This window comes from Elephas maximus, chromosome 4 (assembly GCF_024166365.1).
Source record: "Elephas maximus indicus isolate mEleMax1 chromosome 4, mEleMax1 primary haplotype, whole genome shotgun sequence".
NCBI classification, from domain to species: domain Eukaryota; kingdom Metazoa; phylum Chordata; class Mammalia; order Proboscidea; family Elephantidae; genus Elephas; species Elephas maximus.
In genome coordinates, this window is record NC_064822.1 from 117,359,113 (window position 1) to 117,383,415 (window position 24,303).

General features: G+C 47.0%; 2 protein-coding genes across 2 annotated transcripts; both read left to right on the top strand.

Annotated features, from left to right (window-relative positions):
• The first annotated feature begins 1,947 nt into the window (after nucleotides 1-1,947).
• On the top strand, nucleotides 1,948-14,476 carry INHBC (inhibin subunit beta C). The gene is made up of 2 exons (XM_049881578.1): nucleotides 1,948-2,260; nucleotides 13,731-14,476. The coding sequence occupies exons 1-2, from the start codon at nucleotides 1,948-1,950 to the stop codon at nucleotides 14,474-14,476; spliced, it is 1,059 nt and encodes a 352-aa protein (XP_049737535.1).
• Nucleotides 14,477-20,320: 5,844 nt separating this feature from the next.
• INHBE (inhibin subunit beta E) lies at nucleotides 20,321-21,799 on the top strand. Its single transcript, XM_049881579.1, has 2 exons — nucleotides 20,321-20,822; nucleotides 21,042-21,799. The coding sequence occupies exons 1-2, from the start codon at nucleotides 20,426-20,428 to the stop codon at nucleotides 21,797-21,799; spliced, it is 1,155 nt and encodes a 384-aa protein (XP_049737536.1). The 5' UTR covers nucleotides 20,321-20,425.
• The last annotated feature ends 2,504 nt before the right edge of the window (nucleotides 21,800-24,303 follow it).

A 24,303-nucleotide genomic window follows, 5' to 3' on the forward strand; every position in this document is an offset into this window, starting at 1 on the left:
ACTAATCAAAATGAAGTGTAACCTTCAAGAAGTAGACTGGATTGTAATATTTATTCACTCAATAAAATATATTTTATGTATCTATCAGGCACCGCAAAAAATGCTAGGAGTACAATGGTAGGCAGCAGAGATGATCTGCTGAGTGACTGCACTGTGGAAGCAGAGAGACCGAAGTACAGGTGGGGGTGGTGGACATAGCATCTAGGAGAGTCCAGAAGGGCAAATATTGACAGGGTTTCTTTAAGAGATGAGGATACTCTGGCCCACAACAAACCTATGTGGCAGGGATAATAATAAACTTTTATTAAGCACTTACCATGTGCCAGTCGCTGTTGTAAGTGCTTTACAAAATTATTTAGTTATCAAAACAACTCTGTGAGATAATCATTAGAGGCCTACAATCCCATATTCAAAATCCTTAGGGCTGGATGTGCTTCGGAATTCAGAATTTTTCATGTTTTAGAAAGGTCAAATGGTACATATACCATGTATTATGTAATGCCTCCAGGGGTAGCATCCTGTAATCAAATAATATTTCTGCATTGAAAATGGATAGTTTCAGTTAGTGGCATTTTAAAAACCATAAATAACCTCATTTCTATTCAGGTCAATTTTGCTACTATATGAGTTACAAAAAATACCATACGGATTACAGAGTATTTGGATTTTGGAATCATGGGTAATCATTATTCCCATTTCTGGGATGAAGAAACTGAAGCAAGAGAGGTCAAGTAACTTGCCTGGAGAGAGGCACACAGCTAGTAAGAGAAAGAGGTAGAATTTTAACGAGGCCATCTGGCTTAAAAGCCTATGTTCCTAAATCCACCTCCAGTCAATTTCCTCTGTGGAAAATGAGGCCTTTCCCCAGACCTTTGGGGGGAGAGAGCGAGGAATTCTGGGAAATTTTGAAACTTCTTTTCCTAAGCAGAACAAATTTCAACGAGTGAGTAAATCTTTCTTTCAAGTACTTTCTGCACCTTCAGACTTCCCTCTGAGGACACAGATGATCTGGCCAACCGCTATACGGATACAACAGTTTTTAGGTCTCTCTGCACAGTCCACAGGAGCCCTGGTGGTGCAGTGGTAAAAGTGCTTGGCTGCTAACTGAAAGGATGTGGCAGTCTCCTCCCGTAAAGATTTACAGCCTTGGAAACCCTACGGGGCAGTTCTACTCTGTCCTATAGGATCACTACTGAGCCGGAATCAACTTGATAGCAGTGGGTTTAGTTTGGTTTTTGCACAGGCCACCGGTGGGGACAGATACCTTCCCCTCCTCCACCCCAAATGTGCAACGCAGTTTCTCCTCCCTTTTGCCTCTCTTTCACCTTCAGACTAGGTGATTTGGGGGGCCTCCAGGGCAAAACCCAACCCTTGACTAACAAAGAAAGCTGTATTGTGTGCCCAAGGGAGGGAAGGAGGAAGGAGGGGTGGGGTGGGAGCAGGCTTTGAGAGGACACCACCAACCAAAAGTGTGGGCAGCTCTCAATTACCTCCATGACAGTGACCTAAAGTGTCCTGCCAATGATTCCCTCTTGTTTGAGTCACCCTTTAATGGTCTATCTTAAAACCCTCCTTTTTCCCCCAGGCTTCCTATGCTGTGGAAAATCTGAGGAAAAATTTCAGCTCCAACCTTTGTCCCCAGGCCTGGCAGCTCCCAGGAGTAACAACTGTCTCCATTGGCCAAGGGACATTTCTTTCCCCAAACAAACCAACCTCCCCTCTCATCCCCCACGCTGTACTTCTCCTGGCTGTGTTGGCAGCTGCTTCCAGGTTCTACCTGGGACTGGCTTCATCTCTCAAGTCAGATGTTTGGCTGCCCTATCCCTGCAATATGGAGTCATGCCAGCTGGACACACACCCCTTCCGGAGCCCCACAGCTGCTGAGACCCTGAGTCCCGTATTGGTAGCTCTCTTCTGGGACTGTGTCGCTCGAGAATTTCCCCAGCAATGGCCTCTTCACTGCTCCTGGCCTTCCTGTTCCTGGCTCTGGCCACAGTGGCCACATGCAGAGCTGGCGGTCAGTGTCCAGCATGTGGGGGGCCCACCTTGGACCTGGAGAGCCAACGGGAGCTGCTTCTTGACATGGCTAAGAGAAGCATCTTGGACAAGCTGCACCTCAGCCAGCGCCCAACACTGAGCCAGCCTGTGTCCAGAGCTGCTCTGAGGACAGCGCTGCAGTGCCTCCATGGGCCCCCACAGGGGGCGTTTCCAGAGGCTAACAGGGCACAGGATTATGAGATCATCAGCTTTGCTGACACAGGTAGGTGGCTGGTCTATAGATCTTCCCCAAAACCTGACTGCTCAAGGGAAGAAAAAATTTCCTAACCTAGCCCCCAATTCCCTCCCCCAAACCATCTCAAACTCTGTTTCCCACAGCCTATAATCTCCTAACCCCAGGCTCCCACTCCCCAAGCTGTCTCTGGTAGCTCAGACCTGGCTAATGGGCAGCTCAGAAATTGGTAAATTTCAATTCTTCTGAGACTGTCTGCCTTATCTCCTCTGGGTCTTCTCTCTGCAGGCCCCATAAGCTTCCAGGCTGTGGCCAAGCCTATCTACTTCGTGGGCCTTGGACCCAGGGGCCTGGAGCTGAGGAGTCTGTCCTTTCTCCAGCCCCAAGGTTCAGCACCTCCCCACCCCACCCCACCTCACCCCATCCACTCCTCAGATGCCTTATTTGGGTAAAAGGAGGAAAAGTAAAACACTAAGCTTATAACGCCTCTCCTCCCTACTCCCTCCCCTCTTGCCTTGATACCTCAGGTCCACATTACAGCAGTGTCAAAACGGGACGGAGAAAGGTACATAGAGGATAGAAGCGGAAGAGAAAGTTACTTCTTGAACGGAGAGGAGTTGAAGTGTTTAGTGGGCAACTGCAGGGAAAATCAGGAATTCAAAGACAGACTCCTAGAATCAGAACACAACCTGAGGTTTTTGGGCTCTAAGCTTTTTGCAAGTTCTTTCTTAGGCCTAGAAGGCCCTTCCCATTCCTGGCCCTTTTCCCCTGGTCAGCACTACTCCCTTTCCCCTCAGGACCCAGGATGCCCATCCTTAAAAAGCCCACTCTGACCTGAGGAGGGGGCACTCCCTCTGTAGAGGACACATCACCTGCAGGTATAGAATTGTCTTCCATGTTTTGTGAAATCTGACTTCCCATAGAATGTCAACAGCCCCTTGAGGTCAGGAACTGTCTTTTATTCCTCATGTTATCACCAGGAGCTAGTGTGTAGTAGAAATAACTAACGCTTACCACTATGGCACTGGGTTTTTTGTTTACCACTATGTACTCTTTGGAAACCCTATGGGGCTATTCTACTCTGTCCTATAGGGTCGCTATGAGTCCTAATTGACTCCACAGCAACGGGTTTGGTTTTGGTTTGGTTTTTATAAATGCTTGGAGCCCTGGTGGTCAAGAGCTTCGCTGCAAACCAGAAGGTTGTGTTATGGGTTGAACTGTGTCCCTCAAAAATATCTGTCCACTCAGCTGAGCCATGAGTCCCAGTATTGTGTAATTGTCCACCATTTTATGTGATTTCCCTACGTGTTGTAAATCCTATCACTGTGAGGAAACGAGATGGATTAGCGGCAGTTATATTGATGAGATATACAAGATTAGATAGTGTCTTAAGCCAAGCTCTTTGAGATATAAAAGAGAGAAGAGAGCAGAGAGACAGGGGACCTCATACCACCGAGAAAGCAGTGCCTGGAGCAGAGTGCGTCCTTTGGACCTGAAGTGCCTGTGCTGAGATGCTGTCAGACCAAGGGAAGAGTCATGTGTCACAAGGACCTTCCTCCAGGGCCAACAGAGAGAGAGCGAGAAAGCCTTCCCCTGGAGCCGGCACCCTGAATTCGGACTTCTAGCCTACTGGACTATGACAGAATAAATTTCTCTTTGTTAAAGCCATCCATTTGTGGTATTTCTATTATAGCAGCAATAGATGACCAAGACAGGTCGGCAGTTCGAATCCAGCAGCCACTCCTTGGAAGCCTTATGGGGCAGTTCTACTCTGTCCTAAAGGGTCCCTATGAATAGGAATCGACTTCACCCACAACAGGTTATACAGTCCTTAGGAACTCTGGTGGCACGATGGTTAAGTATTTGACTGCTTACCAAAAGGTCAGTGGTTCGAATCCACCAGCCGCTCTGTGGGAGAAAAGACCTGGCGATCTGCTCCCATAAAGATTACAGCCTCGGAAGCCCTATGGGGAAGTTCTATTCTGTCCTATAGGGTCGCTATAGTTGAAATCAAGTCAAAAGTGCACAAAAACAATGCAAGGCGTATTGTTTTCTAAGCCCTTACATATACTAACTCCTTTAGATTCTCACAGCAACCCAACAAAGCAAGTATTATTGTTATCCCCATTTTAGAGATCATGAAACTGAGGCACAAAGAAGTTAAGTAACTTGTCCAAGGTGACGTGGCTGGTAAATGATGGAGCTAGGCAGCCCAGCTCTCCTTGACCTTGACTCCTATACCACTCTGCTTCTTGTGAACATAGTAGATGCTCAATAAACATTGGTTCTGTTAAGTAATCAAACCATGCTGTAGGTCAGCTTGACCACAGTCTAGAGTCCCCGGTGATAGTTGAATCCCTAATCTAGTTCAAACAGGAGTTTCCTCTCATGATTAAGAGCACAAACTTTGGAGCCAGACTGCCTGGGCTCAAATCCTTTTCAGCTACTTATTAGCTCTGTGACCTGGGTTGTTAATAGTTAGTTTTCTCATTTGTAAAATGGGAATATGAGGTACATTTATGGTTCAATGGTAGAATTCTCACCTTCTAGGCAGGTGTGACATTAGCAAGTTAGTTTTGCCCTGCTGATTCCATGCTGGCATTAAATCAGTGATGAGTTCTTTCTGGTTTTCTTCTGTGGATGACAGCTATCAACAATGACAACATGGAGACAATGAAAGGATAGTTGAGAGGATTAAATAAGCTAATACAAAGTACTTAGAGCAGTTCCTGCACAGAATAAATGCTAATTAAATGTCTGATACGTTTTGTTTTTTTTTTTTTTTTTCAATTTCTAGGGTGGGAGGGAGCAGAGAATTGAGAGAAGACTCAGCTCCTGCTTGTAAAGGGTTTAGCTGCTGCTGCTGGGAATGTGTTAATTAGAATGTAAGGCAGAATGAAATAAATGTTAGATGAGGGCACAAAAGCATGCTGGGCCAGGAGTAACTCATTGGGACCTGGTGAGATAGGAAGGTATTCCAGAAGAGGGTAGCAAATGGGCTTGTGTTGTAGAGTAAGTTTGACTTCAACAGGTAGAGAATGGTAAAGGACACGCTATACCGAGGGAAAAACATGAGCATAGATGTAAAGCAGCAGACTGCATTTGGGATTGAAAAGTAGTTTGAGATGGATGAAGATAAGATGGGCAGATGAACCATGAACCATGAATCCCTTAAACACAGAAGTCCTGGTTTTTTTTTCACCTTTCTATTCCTGCTGCTTAGCCCAGTCCTGGCATATTGTGACAGTAATGATGGTTACCAGATACTGAATGTACCTGCCTCATCTCATTTAATCCTGGCAAGCACTGCTTAAGGTAGGATTTATTATTCCATTTTATGAGTGCAGAGGCTGAAACTCAGAGAAGATAATTTACACAGCCAGGGTCATACAGCTTCCCAAGCAGCAGGGGCAGGATTCAACCACTGTTCTCCTGACTTCAAAGCCTATATACTTTCCACGTATTTGCTAATGAATGAAAGAATGAATACAACATTCAGGCCAGAGAGAGCCTGATCTGAGATGAAGGTAAAAAGGAAGTTTGGAGGTGAGGATGACTGAAGCCTGGATTCCACCTTTTACATTTAAATATTTTAACTGGAAGTTTTTGTTCCAATTTAAGCTATCAAATACACCACAGTGTGAAAGAAAGATCTGAGAATTGTTCTTGCTGGAGATATGAAGAGAGAGAGCCTGAGCCTCTGGGGAAACCAGAATATGGAAGGGTAGAAACCAAAGGGCCAGGGATACTGGGAGCTCTGGGAGTTATGCATTAGATACCCTGTACCTCTCATTCTGCCTAGGTTCAGTTCTGGAAGAAGCATCCTGAAAATGTCAATCACTATGTCTGCCCAGCCTCCTGAAGGATTGTTGCTGCCCCCAGCTTTTGTTTCCGTTATCTGTTGCTAAGTAACAAACCACCCCCAAAGAGTAGTGGCAGAAAACAATGATTTATTGTTTACCATTATTTTGTGGTTTGATTTGGCTCATCTGGACAGCTCTTCTGCTCCATGTGGGGCAGCTGAGGTCACTCACATGGCTGCACTCAGCTAGGAGCTCAACTAGGGCTGGGATATCTAACATGGGCTGTCATCCTCCAGGGCCTCTCCCCATGAGGCCTCTTAATCAGTAATCTAGCCCAAGCTTCCTTAAAGTGTGGAGGCTGGCTTCTAAGAGGACAAGTCTCAACGCGTAAAATGATCATCCATTTTCTGTGTGCATTTGCTAGCTAACATCCCACTGACAAAGAAAATCATGTGGCCAAGCTGAGAATCAATGTGGGAGGGAAATACACAAAGGTGTGAAAATCAGAAGGTATTGTTCTTTGGGAACCATTAAAAGTCGGCAGTTGGAGTCTACCAGCCATTCCTTGGAAACCCTACGGGGCAGTTCTACTCTGTCCAGTAGGGTTACAATGAGTCAGAATCGACTCCATGGCAACGAGTTTTTTTTTTTAATGTAGTAGTGGAACCCTGGTGGCACAGTGGTTAAGAGCTTGGTTGCTAGCCAAAAGGTTGGCAGTTCAAATCCACCAGCCACCCCTTGGAAACCATATGGGTTTCCTATAGGGTTACTATGAGTCGAAATTGACTCTATGGAAATGGGTAATATAGCAATGTACCACTGTCTGCCCTCTGGCCACTAATAATTCACGTCCCTCCCACATGCAAAATGCAATCACCCCCTCTCAAGACCCCCAAAATTAGGCTTGAAGTTTCATCTGAATCAGGTGCATGTGTAGGTGAGGGTCCTCTGATACAGTCCTTCAGGTGCAGGGCCTTCAGTGGTGTGCTGCAGCTGGCTCATGATTGTCCATCATGTACATCTCTTCCTGACTCCTCATTGGGTGATATCATATTGGTAGATTGAAACCAGTCATGGGGTGGGGGTGTGTATTTATACTATTGAAATTGGCAAACACTACAAATCAGATTTTTTTTTTTTCATGAAGAACAGTTGTTAAACATTTACCAGCACACTGCTATCTGTGACCTAAAAATACAAATTATCTTCCACCCACACATTTAACATACAAGGTTGAGACAGAGACAGAATAACCATGATAGACACTCGTGTTCAAAATGGGGGATGGGGAAGTGGGAGACATAGAGCGGTCACTGACCCACAGAAATTCTGACAGCCGGCCAGGCACGTATCTCAGTCCACCTCAAATCCCAAATTCCCTTGGTTAGGCCCTGGTTCTGCTCACTGATAGGATGTCTCATTGCTCATCACTGCTCTCCTCAGCTTCCTGATTGACCTTCTCAGCCTTCGCTCTGCCCTCCCAGATGTTCTTCCTTTTCAATAGCAAATGGCCTGTGTCTGTGGCTGAGTAGTGTTCTCCGCCTGCTTCCTGCCCAAAGAAGTTGGGGGCCCAGAGACTTCTTTTCATTTTGAATTGCCTCTGCCCTTTTTAGTCCAAGCTGGTGTTGCTTTGCTTTCACTCTTAAAATTCTTCGTGGACCTTCTAAATAATAAAATGGTAGTCTACTTAATTAGACAAAAACCACCTCTCTGCTTCAAGCTACAAGTCAGAGTATAGTGGGACATCAGCCTCAAAAGTGTTAAAAGCCCCTTTGTTTAGTTGAGAGGGTCTACAAAGTATCACTTTCAATTTTAGACCTTAGCAAAGGGTTTACAGTGACTGTTTTGCTCTTCACTCTGAAGCCACACTTTACTGGCAGTGCCTTGGATTTGATTTTTGCCCTAAGGCCATTTCTTTCTTTGCAAACCTTTTGCCAGATGGAAAGGCAAGGAATGAGAAAGGATTTTTTCTTCTTTTTTTCAATCTAACAAGTCCTAGGTTAGAAACATTTTCTCTAAATTCTACTTGAAAATTGAAGAGTTCCTTTTTTAGTTCATCTCTCTCCTGAAATACCTTATCATAAAATATCATAGGCAACTAAAATAAACCAATTGGCACTTTCAGCATTATGCCTGGAAATATCATCAGCTGAATTCACAACTTTGTGAGATATCTTTTCTATCTTCCAAGTTACCACAGGCTATAGCCAATACAGGGTATAGCCAATACGTAACACAGGTGTTCCCCTTTTTCCAGCTTCCAATAGCAATTTCCTCACTGTTATTTCCTATCTCCACTAACAGTCTCCTCACCTTCTAACCTCTGCTTGCCACCTGCCATGTGTTTTAGATTTTTCTTATGCTGGCACTTCTTTATTTTTATTTTCACTGCATGGGGAGCGTGTGCCTTTTTTAAAAATACTTTTTTAGGTGAAAGTTTACACAACAAATGAGGCTCCCATTTAACAATTTTTATACTAATTGCTCCGCGACATTGGTTACAATTTTCACAATGTGTCAGCATTCTCATTATTTCCGTTCTGTTTGTTCTGTTTCCATTGATCTAGCTTCCCTACCCCTCCTTGGCTTCTCATCTTAGCTTTTGGGTAAAGGTTGACCATTTGCTCTCATATAGTTGATTGTTTAAGGGAGCACATCACTCATGAATGATATTGTTTATTTTATAACCCAAACTGTTATTTGGCTGAAAGGTGATGTCTAGGAGTGACTTCAGTTCCAGGTTCAAAGGTGTCATAGCTCAATAGTTTCAGGGGTTCCCCTAGACTTACTGGTTCAGTAAGTCTGGACTTTTTTAGGAATTTGGATTTTGTTCCATATTTTTCGCCATTCCATTTCAGACCTTCTGTTGTATCCCTAGTCAGGATGGTCAGTAGTGATAGATGGGCACCATCTAACTCTTCTGGTCTCAGGCTAGAAGACACTGTGGTTCTTGTGGGCTATTAGTCCTGTGAACTAGTTTCTTCTTTGAGTCTTTGTTTTCCTTCACTTTCTTTTGCTCCAGACAAGTAGAGACCAATGGTTGTGTCTTCGATGGCCTCTGGCAAGCTTTTAAGACCCCAGATGCCACTCACCAAACTAAGATGTAGAACACTATCTTTATGAACTATGTTATGCCAATTGACTGAGTTGTCCCATGAGACTATGGTCCAAGGCCTTTTAACCCAGTAAACCAAACCCTCAAGGTATTTGGATACGTCTAGGAAGTCTCTGTAACTGTGCCTCCTATGTGCTTTATTACATATATGAATATATATGTAGGACTCAAAAACATGTATATACATGTCTACTGATGCCCCTATTCATACATGCACGTACTCATATGTGCCTTCCTATACACATATATGCATACACATATACCTATGTAAACGCACACATACTTTTTGGTTGCTACTACTGTTGTTGCAGAATTGTGTATTTTACAGCATTTACTGAAATTGTCCCTTATTCTTGTTTACTTCTCAGTGTCTTCGTTTGCCTTGACCAAGTTCTGCAGACTTCACCCACATTGGGTATTGCCTTTCCCACAGTCAAAAATAACAAGTGTCTTTTATCTAGAAAGGAAACCCTGGTGGCGTAATGGTTAAGTGCTATGGCTGCTAACCAGAAGGTTGGCACTTCGAATCCACCAGGTGCCCTTGGAAATTCTATGGGGCAGTTCTACTCTGTCCTATAGGGTCACTATGAGTCGGAATCAACTCAACGGCAACAGGTTATTATCTAGAAGCGATCCCCCCACCCATCCCTGGTAACTATCAAAGAACATTGCTTTCTGTGTGTATACTTACTCTTGACATTTTATAAAAGTGAGACCATACCGTATTTGTCCTTTTGTGTGATTGATTTATTTCATTCAGCATAATGTCCTCCAGATTCACCCACGTTTTTTTCGTGGACTCGTCATTATTCTTTAAAGTTGCATAGTATTCCATTGTACGTATATACCACAATTTGTTTATCCATTCATCCATTGATGGGCACTTTGGTTGTTTCCTTCTTTTTGCTATTGTGAATAATGCTGCAATGAACACAGGTGTGCATATGTCTACTTGTGTCACTGCTCTCCTATCTCTAGGATATATACCTAAGAGTGGGATTACTGGATCATGAGATATTTCTAGCTTTTTGAGGAAGCGCCATATCGTTTTCCATAGTGGTTGTATCATTTTACAGTCCCATCAACAGTGTGTAAAAGTTCCAATCTCTGCGCAACCTCGCCAGCAGCACTTCACTTCTGATACTAATTTCTGTTTCAGTTCTCTATTGATGAATAACAAACCACTCCAAAACACAGAGGCTTAAAACAGTAAATGTATTATTTCTCATAATTTTGTAATTTGTCTGGGCATCTGGAAAGTTCTTCTGCTCCGTATGGTATAGCTAAGGTCACTCATGCAACTGCTTTAAGCTGGGAACCCAGATGAGGCTGGCACATCTAAGATTGTCTCTCATCCTTCAGAGTCTCTCTCCATATGACCTCTTAGTAGTCAAGCCTAGGTTTCTTTCACATTATGGTGGCTGGCTTCCAAGAGGACAAAACCTCAGTGGGTAAGTACTTATCAAGCATCTGTATGTATGTTTGGACCGTGCTTGCTAAGGCCCCATAGGCCAAATCAAATCGCATAGCCAAGACTAGCCTTGAAATAGGAAGCAATTGCACAAAAGCATAAATATTGAGAGGTGTTGCTTATTGAGGGAGTCAACAATGTAACAGTCTACCACATCTCCTTCTGGTCCTGTTTCTGGCTGCTATAACTTAAAGTGTTCTAACTGTAGAGTGTTCAGTGACCTAACCAGAACAGAATAGTTGGGTTGATCAGACTTTTCTTCCAAGATGTTAGAATCGTGACACCGGAAGATCAGCTCGCTTAGCTAGGATGAGCTGAATAAAAGTTCCTGCAGACTCAGGAGCTGGAGCCACTATTTTGGGACTTGAGGAAGCTGACAAAGAGGCAGAAGTAAATTCACCATGAGAGAAAAATGGACCAGACTTACATAGAGAGATAGAAATGGGAGCAACAATGTTGGTCCTGAGAGCTGTTGAGAGTAGCCTTATTCCTGACTTTCCAATTCACACAAAGCCTAGTTGAACTTTACTTCCTGTTATTTGCCTATGAGAATGTCTGTTGCATCCCTACGATAAAGCACCCTATATTTGAAAAAGAAAAATAAGGGCACTAAGGACAAATCGTAAAGGGCATTTAACTACTCGCTAAAAGAGTTTGGACTTTATTCAACAATATGGTTTTTGAGATGATGAATTTTATGATCCAGCCAGGTTTTTGAAAAATAACTCTGGTGTCAGAGCAAAAGAAAAATTAAAGAAATGAAAGACCATTCCTTCAAGAAATGTTTATTGAGTGCTTACCGTGCATCAGGCACTAGGGATACAATGGTGAGCAATACAGGTACGATCTCTACCTTATTAGAGCTTACATTACAGCTTGAGGGGAGGGAAGGATAGAAGTAAGCGCATTGTGAACAAATTAACAAAGAACCAAGAATGACAAGTGGCTAATAAAAGACCGTTAATCTGGGGTGATGATGTTAGAGTTGAAAGGTACTTTAGATAGGGTAGTCAGGGAAGCCTCTTTGAGGAGACAAACGCCAAAAAGGAGTTAAGTTATACAAAGATCTTGGGAAGGACATTCCAGGTAGAGGGAATAGCAAGTACAAACACCATGAGCTGGGTACATGCTTTATCAGTTCAAGGAACAGAAAAAGGCAGTATGAGTAGAGTATAGTAATTAAAGGGGCAGAATGCCTAATCATACAAGTTTTATATATAAGTCATGTTAAGGAATTTCGATTTTATCCAAATAACAATGGGAAGCCTTTGGAGGGTTTTAAACCGAGGAGATTAAGCTGATCAGATTTATGTAATAAAAAGATCACTCTGGCTGATATGTGGAGAATGGTTTGGGGGACAAGCAGAGAGGTATAATTAAGGTATGGCAGGTAGGGCGTTTGCCCTGGGCACCACTTGAGGAGGGGCGCTAATGAGCAGTTTCTATTGGCCAATGAAGTGTCCATCCCCAGCTGTGAGAGGTCATTTAACAATTTAAAACTAATTGCTGTAGGCACTATTTTCCGTAGATGGGCCCCTGGGCAAGAACGAACTACTTAGGAAGTTATTGCCACATTCAAGAAACAGAGGATTATGGGGTGAACTAATGTATAGTGGAGGAGGTGGGGAGAGGTGAAATTGTATCGTAAATCGGAGGTGGAGTTGACAGATCTTGCAGATAATTTCAAAGTAGGGAATAAGGAAAATCAAGGTTAAGCAATGCAGTTACAAGGAAGGAGAAGACTAGAGAAGAACTAGTTTTGCCTGGGAGGAGAGGGTAAATCTAGAGTTCTTTGAATGTGTTAAATTTGAGATATCGTTGGATAGCCAAGTGGAATGTCAAATAGGCTGCTGGATATGTGAGCCTGTGACTCAGGGAGAGGTCAGAGTCAGAGATATATATTTGGGAGTTATCAGCATATAGGTAGAATTTAAAGCCATGGGAATCGATGAGATCATTGTGGGAGAGACTATGGTTGGAGAAAAGAAGAGAGTTCAGGACTTCCAGCATTTAGAGGTCAGGCAGAGGAAGAGGAGCTGTCAGCAAAGGAGATCAAGATGGAAAGGCCAGTATCACAAAAGCAAAGAGAAGGAAATATCTCAAGGAGAGAATGGTTAACTGTGTCAAACACTGCTTAAAGGTCAAGTAAGATGAATATAAAGAGATGAAACCATTGGATTTGGCAACGTGGAAGGTATTGGTGATCTTGACAACGGCAATTTCAGTGGAGTGGAGGAATAGAAGCCCAATTAACGTGTTTCAATAGGACAAGTGAGGAATGATGAGGGAAATTAGGGCAGTTGTACTGAGGATAGAAAGAAATGATGGACGTCAGAACTATGGTAGTAAAGGACTAGGTGTGCAGAGTGAGGGAGGTGATCATAGAGTTTCTAGGGATAATAAGGAGAGTAGTGATGCTGCCAGTTAAAATAACAAGAGGACAGGTATATTAGGAAAAAAAATAATTATTTCCATTTCAGACAAATTGCTTTGAATGTGCTTACAGGACACTCATGTGGCAAAATTAAGCAGTTAGAAATTTAGGCCTGAAGCATGGTAATTCCCAAATTTATATGACCAGTCCAGATGTGAAAAATGGTCTGGACTAGACATACAGATTTTGGAATCATCAGCAAAAAGATTGTGTTGACTGTCCATGCATGTGGATAAGAGTCTCCTTCAAAAAAAAAGAAACCCAAACCTTTTGCCGTTGGGTCAATTCCAACTCATGGCAACCTTATAGGACCAAGTAGAATTCCCCCATAGAATTTCCAAGGAGTGGCTGGGCGATATGAAACGCCGACCTTTGGGTTAGCAGCCATAGCTCTTAACCACTTCACCACCAGTGTACAGTAAAAAGAAATGAAGGTTAAAGATAGATTTTGGAAAACTCTTACACTAAAGGGATGGACAGAAAAAGAAAAGCCAGCCAAGAAGACCAAAGAAGATTCCTAAGAGAGCTATGTCATGAAAGTGAAGAGAGAAAAGATTTTTCAAGAAAGAAGGGTGGTCAGTAATGCCAAAGGCTTCAAAGAGTTCAAGTATGCTGAGGACAGAGAGGTAGCTGGTAGAATTGACACTCAGAATAACTGGGGCTTCTTCTGTCCACAGGCCTCTCCACCATCAACCAGACTCGTCTTGATTTCCACTTCTCCTCTGATAGAACTACTGGTGTCATAGAGGTCCAGCAGGCCAGCCTCATGTTCTTTGTACAACTCCTTCCCAATGCTACTGGAACTTTGAATGTGAAGGTCCTTGTGTCAGACCCACATAACACCAACCTTACCTTGGCCACGCAGCACCTACTGGAGGTAGATGCCAGTGGCTGGTACCAGCTTTTCCTTGGGCCTGATGCTCAGGATGCCTGTAGCCAGGGGCACCTGACCCTGGAGCTGGTGCCTGAAGGCCAGGCAGCCCAGGGTTCAGTCATCCTGGTTGGGGCTGCCCATAGGCCTTTTGTGACAGCCCAAGTGAGAGTTGGGGACAAGCACCGGGTTCACCGGCGAGGCATCGACTGCCAGGGTGTGTCCAGGATGTGCTGTCGACAAGAGTTCTTTGTGGACTTCCGTGAGATTGGCTGGCACGACTGGATCATCCAGCCTGAGGGCTACGCAATGAACTTTTGCACAGGGCAATGCCCGCTGCATGTGGCAGGCATGCCTGGCATTGCTGCCTCCTTTTACACTGCAGTGCTCAATCTGCTCAAGGCCAACACAGTTGCAGGTGCTGCTGGAGGGGGCTCATGCTGCGTGCCCACTGCCCGGCGCCCCCTGTCTCTGCTGTACTATGACAGGGACAGCAACATTGTCAAGACTGACATACCCGACATGGTGGTAGAGGCCTGTGGGTGCAGTTAGTCTATATGTAGTACAAGCAGCCCAGGGTGGGATGGACAAACATGCCCTCACAAAGGTGACTTTTCTAGAGGTAAAGGAGTGACTCCATTACTGCCTCTATCCAGAAGGTAGACAGCCTTCTTCCTGAGAAACCCATGGAAATTATCCCACCTTTGACTTGAGAAGATCTTCATCTACGGAGAGTCACTGTACCATGTCCATAACCACAAGCTTCTCTCTTGGTACATAGTTCACCCAATAAGCCCACATGCTCAACCCCACCCCAGGGACTCTGATCCACTTACAGTCTTGAGTGGTGCTAAGTGGTTTCTGCAAAGACAGCCTTATTCCACCCCTAATCTACCCCAAAGCCCACTCCTCCCCCTTGGCTTTTCTACTCAATTGTCCCCTCTCCAGGATGACTTGACTCAGCCCTTTTCCTTGATTTTCTGGATCTCCAGAGAGCCCCTTCCTTGGATTCACCAAAGATTAGGTTACTGTATTTCAAAATGAGTCTTACCCCCTGTCCTTAATACTGTGTCTTGAGCCCCTTCCCTCTTACCTGCGCAGGTGGGCTGCTAATGCTCTCTTTGCATACCTCCAGCCATACTTTGCCATTCTCTGCCCTGCTCTATGCCTTTGGGAGCTGACCAACCTGAGCTATCTATCACCTGAGATCCTTTGCCTTCTGGCTTCTTGATGTTTGACTAAGGGGAGACACAGATCAAAGGATAGAAGGAAACAGAGGTCAGGGTTTTACTCCTGCTCCCTCTCTACCTAGGTGTCATGGTTCTGTGTAACTGTGGTTGTATCCCTAAAGCTCCTGTCTGGCTGCCCCCTTCCATGCATGGCTCTAGCTCTGCCTGAAGTCTGTTATCACTGCTTTAAAGGTAGGGGTCATACGAGATTTAATGGTCTGACTGAGACTGGAGGAACCCTCAAAAACATGGACCCCATAAAACAGTGGCCAATACTGGGGAAGCCAGCACAACTTGTACAAGGCAAGGTCATGGAAGCTCCATAGATACATCCAAACTTTCTGAGGGACTGAATTGCTGGGCTGAGGGCTGTGGGGACCATGGTCTTGGGAAACATCTATCTCAATTGGCAGAACATAGCTTATAAAGAAAATGTTCTACATTCTACTTTGGTGAGTAGTCTCTGGGCTCTTAAAAGCCTGTGAGTGGCCATCTAAGATACTCCACTGGTCTCACCCCGTCAGGAGCAAGGAAGAATGAAGAAAACTAAACACACAAGAGAAAGATTAGTCCAAAGTACTAACAAACCACAGCCTCCACCAGACTGAGTCCAGTACAGCTAGGTGGTGCCCAGGTACCACCATTGACTACTCTGACAGGGATCACAATACAGGGTCCCAGACAGAGTTAGGGAAAAATGTAGAGCAAAATTCTAACTCACAGAAGAAGATCGGGCTTCCTGGCCTGACAGAGACTGGAGAACTCTTGAGAGTATGGCCCACAGACATCCTTTTAGCTCAGTAACAAGATCACTCCTGAGGTTCATCCTTCAGCCAACGATTAACCCTAAACCAAACCCACTGCCATCGAGTAAATTCTGACTCATTGCCACCCTATAGGACACAGTAGAACTACTCCATAGAGTTTCCAAGGAGCACCTGCTGGATTCAAACAGCTGACATTTTGGTTAGCAGCTGTAGCACTTAACCACTACACCACCAGGGTTTCCAGCCAAAGACTAGACAGGTTCATAAAACAAAACAAGACTAAAGGAGCATAATAGCCCAGAGGCAAGGACTAGAAGACAAGAGGGGACAGGAAGACTGGTAATAGGGAATCCAAGGTCGAGAAGGGAAAGTGTTGACATGTCGTGGGGTTGTTAAACCAATGCCATAAAACAATATGTGTACTAACTGTTAAATGAGAAGCTAGTTTGTTCTGTAAACCTTCATCTAAAGTACAATAGGGAAAAAAAAAAAAAAAAAAACATGGCCCCTGGAAGCTCTGTTAACCCAGAACTAAAACCATTCCCAAAGCCAACTCTTTAGAAAAAATTAGACTGGATTATAAAACATAAAATAATACTCGTGAAGAGTGCACTTCTGAGTTCAAGCAGAGACACAAGGCTAAATGAGTGGCTCCTGTTTGGAGGCAGGAAGAGAAGGCAGAAAGGGACAGGAGCTGGTTGGATGGACACAGGAAACCCAGGGTGGAAAGGGGGAGTGTGCTGTCACATTATAGGGATTGCAACTAGTGTCGCATAACAATATGTGTATAAATTTTTGTATGAGAAATTAACTTGAGCTGTAAAGTTCCACCTAAGGCACAACTAAAAAAAAAAAAGTGAGGGGTCACAATGGCTTTCCAAGCTTTAGCTCATCCCTGGGTGTTTCAACATCCCTTGTCGGTTCTCATAACCCCTCTGTAAATAATTCCTTCACTAAGTCTTCTTAATGAAGCAAATATAGATGGCTGAGTGTGTCCCCTGTCTCCTGCCAGGACCCTGAATGACACCCAGATGACATGGAGTATGCCTGTCCTGACTACTTACTCTCTCACACAGACTCCTCAGGGATGAGCGGTTGTGTCTTTCTATCCCATGCTTCATGTCTCTTCCTCCCCCACACTGCCTCCTCCTCTTTCTTAGGCCCCCTCCACCCCCCAGGTCCATCGTTGCTGGTCTCATGGCTAATAAAGACACTGTGTTTTACCTGTTCCTCTCTTCCCTCTACCTGATCTAAGAGATGAGACAGATGGCTGATCTATTGCTATCGATCAGTCAGCAAGTAGGCGGACAACATGATGGCATGCACATGGTGGGAGGCTGAGACATGGCTCTGAGCTGGCTGCCGGGACCTCTGACTCACCTCCCCTTACTGACCCCCAGAGCTCCATCCAGTAGTCCTGTCTGGAAGCTGAAACTGGCCAAGGGACACTTAAGTGGGAAAGGGAGAAGAAGAGGAAGGCCTGGGATGAAGCGAGGGAGGCATTTGCTCTGAGACTGGGTCCTCTTTCACCTTTGCCCTTCTTCCTCCAACATCTCCTCCCTTTTGTTGGACAGCCCTGAACCATGGGGTCGATATTGTCTGCAGCCAAGGACAAGTTTGCGCAAAACCCATGTGACCCTTGGAGAACGTGCTGTCTGTGTTTGCTTAACTCATGACTGCCTCCTACCAGGGTAAGAGGTCCCCTGAATAGGAACCCCAGGGGAGAAAGTCTGAAAGGGACCTCCTGGGGGCAGGGGGCTACACCTCTGAGCTGTGAGTCAATGCACTCTGAGACTTTAGGTTCATCCTTCCCGTTTGGTTAGTGCTCCCCTTTCCTCTGCACCTGGTCCCTAAAATCTAACCTCCTTCCTCCAATTCCAGTTTCAGTCCCCAGGGCCATGACTAGGGTGAGGTGAGGTGAGGTACTCATATTGGGGACAAAATGTTTAAGGAGATGCAAAAAATTCAGCAATCAAGATAAACAACATTTTAATGCAATGTTTTTTTAAGATAAAAAATTAATGCAAAAAAATTCATGATGAACAAATTAGAAAATTCTTAAACACAGAATTAGCATTAGTCCCATTCCTTTTTGGCTCTGCTTTTTTTTTGTAAAATGGGGAAAGAATGGCCCCGTCTTTTTCCAAGCCCTATCTTTCAGAGCCCCCTAGACCTCTTCAGGCTTTTCTCATCTGGGCAAGGTAGCCACTTCAGCTTCTTCTACTGCCTTATCCACCCCCAAGCCTGTCACTACCCCCAGCCCCCAACTAGGTTGGTGGTAGGGCAGGCCGAGAGGCAGATGGCTGGGGTATTTATAACCCTGGGAGCACTTCTTGGGAAAAGTGATTAAGATGCTAAGAGCATATTTATAGCTGAGTTCTGACGTAAGTGTCACTGGGGAGGTAGGGCCAGGCCAGGCATAGCAGCAAGGGGGTGGGAAGAGCTGGAAATTGGGGGCACCTCTCAGAGTGAGGGCAAGGGAGAGGGGGGGTCAGTGACTCCTGCAGTCACTTCTTACTGCTTCCTATGGCTCTATCTCCTGGTACTAACAGGTAAGCCCTCCCAGACACCACCACGTAAACCTGTAAAGCTTCATTTTGCAGCCTGCGTTTTCTAGACCCCAGGGGGTAGAGGGCTGTCACTCACCACCCCTGACCAACAGAAAGGATGCTGGAAGTTGGTGAGAGCACTGGGCAGAGGAGCTTGAATATGCTTCAGGGCCTAGGGAGAAATGCAGGGTGGGTAGGAGGGTATAAGAATCTCATGGTCCTTTCTTCGCCTTTCCCATCACATGGTGCCCTGAATTTCTAGGAAGAGCCTGGCACCCAGTCACCAAGCTCCATTGCCACGTGTTAGTGTGATGAAGTCCAAAACCAAAGGTAGCAGTGATGTGGATCTTAAGGGCAGTCTCTGTTTCCTGGCAGTAGTAAGGTGGGGGGTGGGGGAAGAGCAGAGGAACCAGCTCCCCTTTTCTCCAGGTGGGAGGCAGGTCCCCAGAGTGACAGGCTGAGGAGTACCCCTGGCTCTCCGTTTTCCGGGGCGGCCCCTTCGTGGCAAGCACCAGGTCAGCTGTTGGCCTGTTGCTGTCCAGTGGCACAGCACTGCCACATGGTGGACACTGGTGGTACTGAGGCCCCCCAAAGTACGACCCCTCCTCCCAGTACCACATCTCAGACGGTCTAGCAGTCCCTCTTGATGGCCCTCGCCGGCTAAATGGCGGGAGATGGACAAAACGGAATAGGGGCACATTTTCAAACCACACTCACTTCCCCCCACAGTTTTCTTCCCCCAGCTTCTTGAAAAAACTGGGGCATAAGGAGAAAGCCTCCTTTTAAGGAGAAAGCCTAGCATGAGGCCAACCCCAGGGAGTTCAAAGTAGGGGGCCCATGGTCCTCTCATTTAAGGTCGGTAAGGAAGTTTTTTTTAAGGAAGTGCGATAAGGAGGACAAGGATTGGAACTTTCTTGCTTTGCTTTCAGAAGTCCTTAACTCCCCCATTTCCCACTCCACTAACAGAAAGGTCTGGCTGAGATTGCATCACCTCTAGGATGCCCCAAATTTAGACAACTTTCACAGCTGCCTGAACGAGAACTGGCAGAGCTGGGTCCAAGCCCTCCCAAGACCCATGCCCTTCTGCCAGCCTTGATGGACTCTGTCCTGCTATGAGGTTGCATCACTGCCACCCCCCACTTCTCTGGGTTTCCCCTAGACATCACAGTAACACCACTCCACCTCCCCGGCCCCATGCTCTGGCCTTCCTCCATGTTGTGCCCCAGTCCAACTGGACTCTGGGCAGCCAGCATAGGCACAGTCAGGGGGTGACTTCTGTGCCCCACAGCATTGCCTCCTCTGCCTGGACAAGAGGACTCCGTTCTCCCCAAGCCCCACCCATGTCCTAGCCTGATTGCTAGAAATAAAGAGCCCAGAGTTCTCCTTCTGGCTCAGAGGCCCCAGAGGAATCCCCACTGGGATTCATAGCTACCTCATGGGAAGTGGTGTGGCAGTGGCCATTGGGCAAGCTAGAAAAACTCAAGGTATGTGGAGACATGGCCCTTCCCCACCTGGCTCATATGGAGTCCCCTCCCCCAAGGCCCAGACCTTGGGAACTGAGCATGTGAAATCAACCTCTTTCTTGCATCATGCGTGTCCACATTATCCCCCCACCCCCATACCCCTACCTCAACCCCCGCCACCATGGCCAGATGGTGAAACCAGAGCTCCAAGGGGGGGACCTCCACCCCCTGCAGGGGCCTGATGGGCAGCACAGCTGTCCAATCCCTGGGCTCAGAAGGTAGGTCTGCTGGCTGACCACTAGGTGGGGGAGCCCCAGACACCAGCTCTAAAGAGGCCCCAGATCAGTAGTCAGACATAAGCTGTGAGGGTCAAACTGGAAGACAGAGCTAAGCACAGCAGCCCATCAGACGATCCGCCTTCCTGAGTTCCAGGCGATAGAAAACAGGTGGCTCTACTCTTGGCCAGTGGTAGGTGTGGCACTGGCGTCTGCTAATGCTGTGCCACATTGGCCCTCGTGCAATTGGACTCAACAGAAGGAGCAACTTCCATCCAAACTCCAGGGCTCTCAACCCAGGGCCATCCACCAGGAGCATGAGGCTCCCTGATGTCCCACTCCAGCTGGTGCTGCTGTGGGCACTGGTGTGGGCCCAGGAGGCAGAGTCTGTGTGTCCCTCCTGTGGAAGCCCCACACTGGCACCCCAAACAGAACGAGCTCTGGTCCTAGAGCTGGCCAAGCAGCAAATCTTGGAGGGGCTGCACTTGACCAGTCGTCCCAGAATAACCCACCCTCCACCCCAGGCAGCGCTGACCAGAGCGCTTCGGAGACTACAGCCAGGAAGTGTGAGTCCAGTAAATGCGGAGGAAGTCATCAGCTTTGCTACCATCACAGGTGGGTAACGGAGAGACAGGCGGAGAACGGTCAGGAAAAGGGAGGCAGAAGGGGAGGCTGGCAGAAAAGGCGGAGGAAGCAGGGTGTGGTAGGAGAGGGAGGAGTTGGGCAAGGACTGGTTTCGAGGTTACAAGGCAGTCCCTATTTCTTCTGAAAGTGGGCTGAGGGAGAGCAGTGGGCAAGGCTCACGGTTCTTTCCCTTCTCCATCTTTTGGGCAGACTCCTTGGCTTCAACCTGCAGCTCCGTGCTCACCTTCAACCTGTCCACTCCTCGGGCCCACCGCTTGTACCATGCCCGTCTCTGGCTGTATGTGCTCCCCACCCTTCCTGGCACCCTTTACTTGAGGATCATCCGGTGGAACACAAGGAGAAGGCGCCGAGGGTCCCGCACCCTACTGGCTGAGCACCAAATGAATAGCCCGGGCTGGCATGCCCTGACTCTGCCCTCTAGTGGCTTGAGGGGTGAGGAGTCAGGCGTCCTGAAACTCCAGCTGGATTGCAGACCCCTAGAGGGCAATAGCACAGCTGTTCGGCCACAGCAGCGGTTCCTGGATGCACAGGGTGACCAGCGGCCCTTCTTGGAACTTAAGATTCGGACCAATGAGCCTGGAGCAGGTCGAGCCAGGAGGAGGACCCCCACCTGTGAACCTGAGACCCCCTTATGTTGTAGGCGAGATCATTACGTAGACTTCCAAGATCTGGGATGGCGGGATTGGATCCTGCAGCCTGAGGGGTACCAGCTGAATTACTGCAATGGGCAGTGCCCCCTGCACCTGGCTGGCAGCCCAGGCATTGCTGCCTCTTTCCACTCTGCTGTCTTTAGCCTCCTCAAGGCCAATAACCCTTGGCCCTCGGGTACCTCCTGCTGCGTCCCCACTGCCCGAAGGCCTTTGTCCCTCCTATACCTTGACCGTAATGGCAACGTGGTCAAGACAGATGTGCCAGATATGGTGGTGGAGGCCTGTGGCTGCAGCTAGTCAGAGGGCCTGGGGTTTTGGAGTGAAAAGATCAAGTCAGGGCTTCCCACACAAAGGGCATCTGCCTGAAGGCATCTGCCTGAAGGCATCAGATTCCTGGTCAACATCCCCACCCCATAGGCGACCTGGTAATATGTGACCCAAATGGGTACTTTTTTGTCCAGACTCCTGGTCTATTGGAGGCTGGTTGATGTGTGAGGAGATGGGTAAAGTGTTTCCTCCAAAGAGGTCTACCTAGAAAGGATGATTTCTAGTCTAAACTTTATGAGAAAATGGCAGGTGCGAGGGAGGCAGGGAGAGAGGGTGGGAAGAATAAAGCAGAGAAAAATTACTGTAGTCTTTCCCAAGAAGAAAAAGTCCTCAGGTAGGGGGAGGAGGAAGCAGAGGGCCCAGCAGGCTTGGGGAAGGGGAAACAGGCTGGCCAGGGGTAGGGATTGTTGAAGCGTCTTAAGGGAGGGCCAAGAGGGAGATGGGCAACGGGCTGAAGGAGGGTGTTTAGGAAAGTCCCAGAAACAGGATCAAGAAAGAGGGGTGCTGAGCCCCAAAGAAGTTTCCAGTTTTTCCTGGGGGGCAGGACCCACTGGGGAGACAAACATTTATACTTTCCTAATAAAAATGAGAGAAAAAAAAAATCAACAAGTGTGAGTCATGAAACAGGCTGGGGTGATGGTCCAGAGCAACAATTCTCAAAGTGTGGGCTGGGGACTCCTGGAAGGTCCCTGAGGCCCTTTCAGGGGTGTTCAAAAGTCAAAGCTATTTTCATAATAATACTAAGATGTTGTTTGCCTTTTTAAATTTTCATTATCTTAAAAGTGTATGATGGATTTTTCCAGAGGCTGCATGACATATGATTACATCATCTTTCTGACGTCATTGTGAATGGAATGTGTGCTTGTGTTTTCTTGTATTTAAATTTGTTTTCCATTTTAATTTCTAATACGGCAAATTGATAGATATAAGCCACATGAATAAAAGTTCAGCATTTTTTAAGGGTGTAAAGTAGTCTTGAGACCAAAAAGTTTGAGAGCCACTGGTTTAGAGAACCTGGTGGAGAGGGTGTTCTAAAAGAGAGCTCCCTTGGGGGAAGGGGCGTCTAGCTGGAATGAGTGGTATAGGGTTCGCTCCTTCCTTTTTGGTGACCATTGGTCTGGCCTGACCCAGATGGGTCCCTGATCCTCTCCATATAACTGGTGTCTGGGTCAATGTCATACGGGCAGAGGAAGGTTCAAATAAGGCTCCTATCTGTCTTCCCTCTCCCCACCCCATAGTTACTACCTATCTTTGTAGGACCCTGTACTCTCCCTAACTTCATCATTTCCCCATGCCCTCAGACAACAGTTAACCAATTGACCTCCAGGCCCAAGGAGGTTGTCCTTGGAAGCAGACCTGAGATGTGGAGTCTGTTTGAGGGCTGGCAGAAAGGGGAAGGGACTCTTTCACCCTTTTGGTATAAAGGCCACAGAGACTAAAATAGGTGCCCCTTTCCCTGCATTCGGTCACCAAGGTGACAAAAATCCAAATTCACAGGGCATTCCCCTTTCGGTTCGGCACTACAGCTCTGCACTAGCAGCAGCTGCCAGTGTGCCCCTCCGTTTCTTTGGGCTCACATATCCCCGGTCCTAGACCCCTTTCTGAGGGTGGGTGGGGCGACGAGTGAAAACCTCCTACTCCTTCAGCTTCCCCAGTCTCCTCCGCCTCCAAGCAGTATCCGAGAGGTGTCATGTGCCAGATAGGCCAGCAGAGGGAGTAGAAAGCCCTGAAGAGCGAAAAGACAGCCGGCAGTGGAGAGGTGCGGAGGTGTCTGCAAGTCTCCCGAACTTCCAGATGAAGGAAAGCGGGGATTCTCGGTCAACAGTGCTTCTCGGGGAACAGCGATTCAGGCCCAGGACCCCTTAGGTGACCTGTGAACGCATACCCTGTACTCAGGCCTCAGCCGCTGCTTCTCTCTTTTATGCTCCGTAGACACCTTCCACCTAGGGCCCCCAGCCCTTCAACCCGTCTCCCCCAAACCCCAGCTCTGTCTGAACCCATCCAAGTTCCATCCAAAGGACGAAGCCAGCCGATTAACCTCAGGGAGAGAGAATGCTGCGTTAGCATCAATCAAAGTCGACAATCCTATCTCTAATATTTTCTAAGATGAACTTTTTCGTCGCCTTCCCCCTCTCCCAATGTTATTTCCCAATCTGTTTTTCTGGCTGGGGTTTAGGGCCTCTTCGTGGGCAGCCGATCCAGGATCCAGGCCGGGATTTACTGCCTACCGACAGCAGCGTGTTCGGCGAGGGGGGGGGGCGGGAGGCAGTATAGGGTCCCTCAAGGGAGGGGGAGGATCCTGGGGGTCCTGGGGGTGCAATAAGCCCGGCACCCCCTCTCTCCCCTGCAGCCACCTCGCCTCATCCTCAAGAACGGCAAGAGGGAGGGAAACAGGAGGGAGGTGAGGGGCGAGCGGGAAGAGCGGCGGCGCGCCAGAGGCTAGAGCGAGAAAGTTTTTGCAAAAAGAAAAAAAA

What these genes read in the sequence shown, in the direction of transcription:
- INHBC (XM_049881578.1), top strand. Translation starts at nt 1,948, where the DNA reads ATGGCCTCTTCACTGCTCCTGGCCTTCCTGTTCCTGGCTCTGGCCACA. An exon ending in CATCAGCTTTGCTGACACAG is followed by an intron (nt 2,261 to 13,730) that starts GTAGGTGGCTGG and finishes TTCTGTCCACAG; the next exon opens with GCCTCTCCACCATCAACCAG.
- INHBE (XM_049881579.1), top strand. Translation starts at nt 20,426, where the DNA reads ATGCTGTGCCACATTGGCCCTCGTGCAATTGGACTCAACAGAAGGAGC. An exon ending in CAGCTTTGCTACCATCACAG is followed by an intron (nt 20,823 to 21,041) that starts GTGGGTAACGGA and finishes TCTTTTGGGCAG; the next exon opens with ACTCCTTGGCTTCAACCTGC.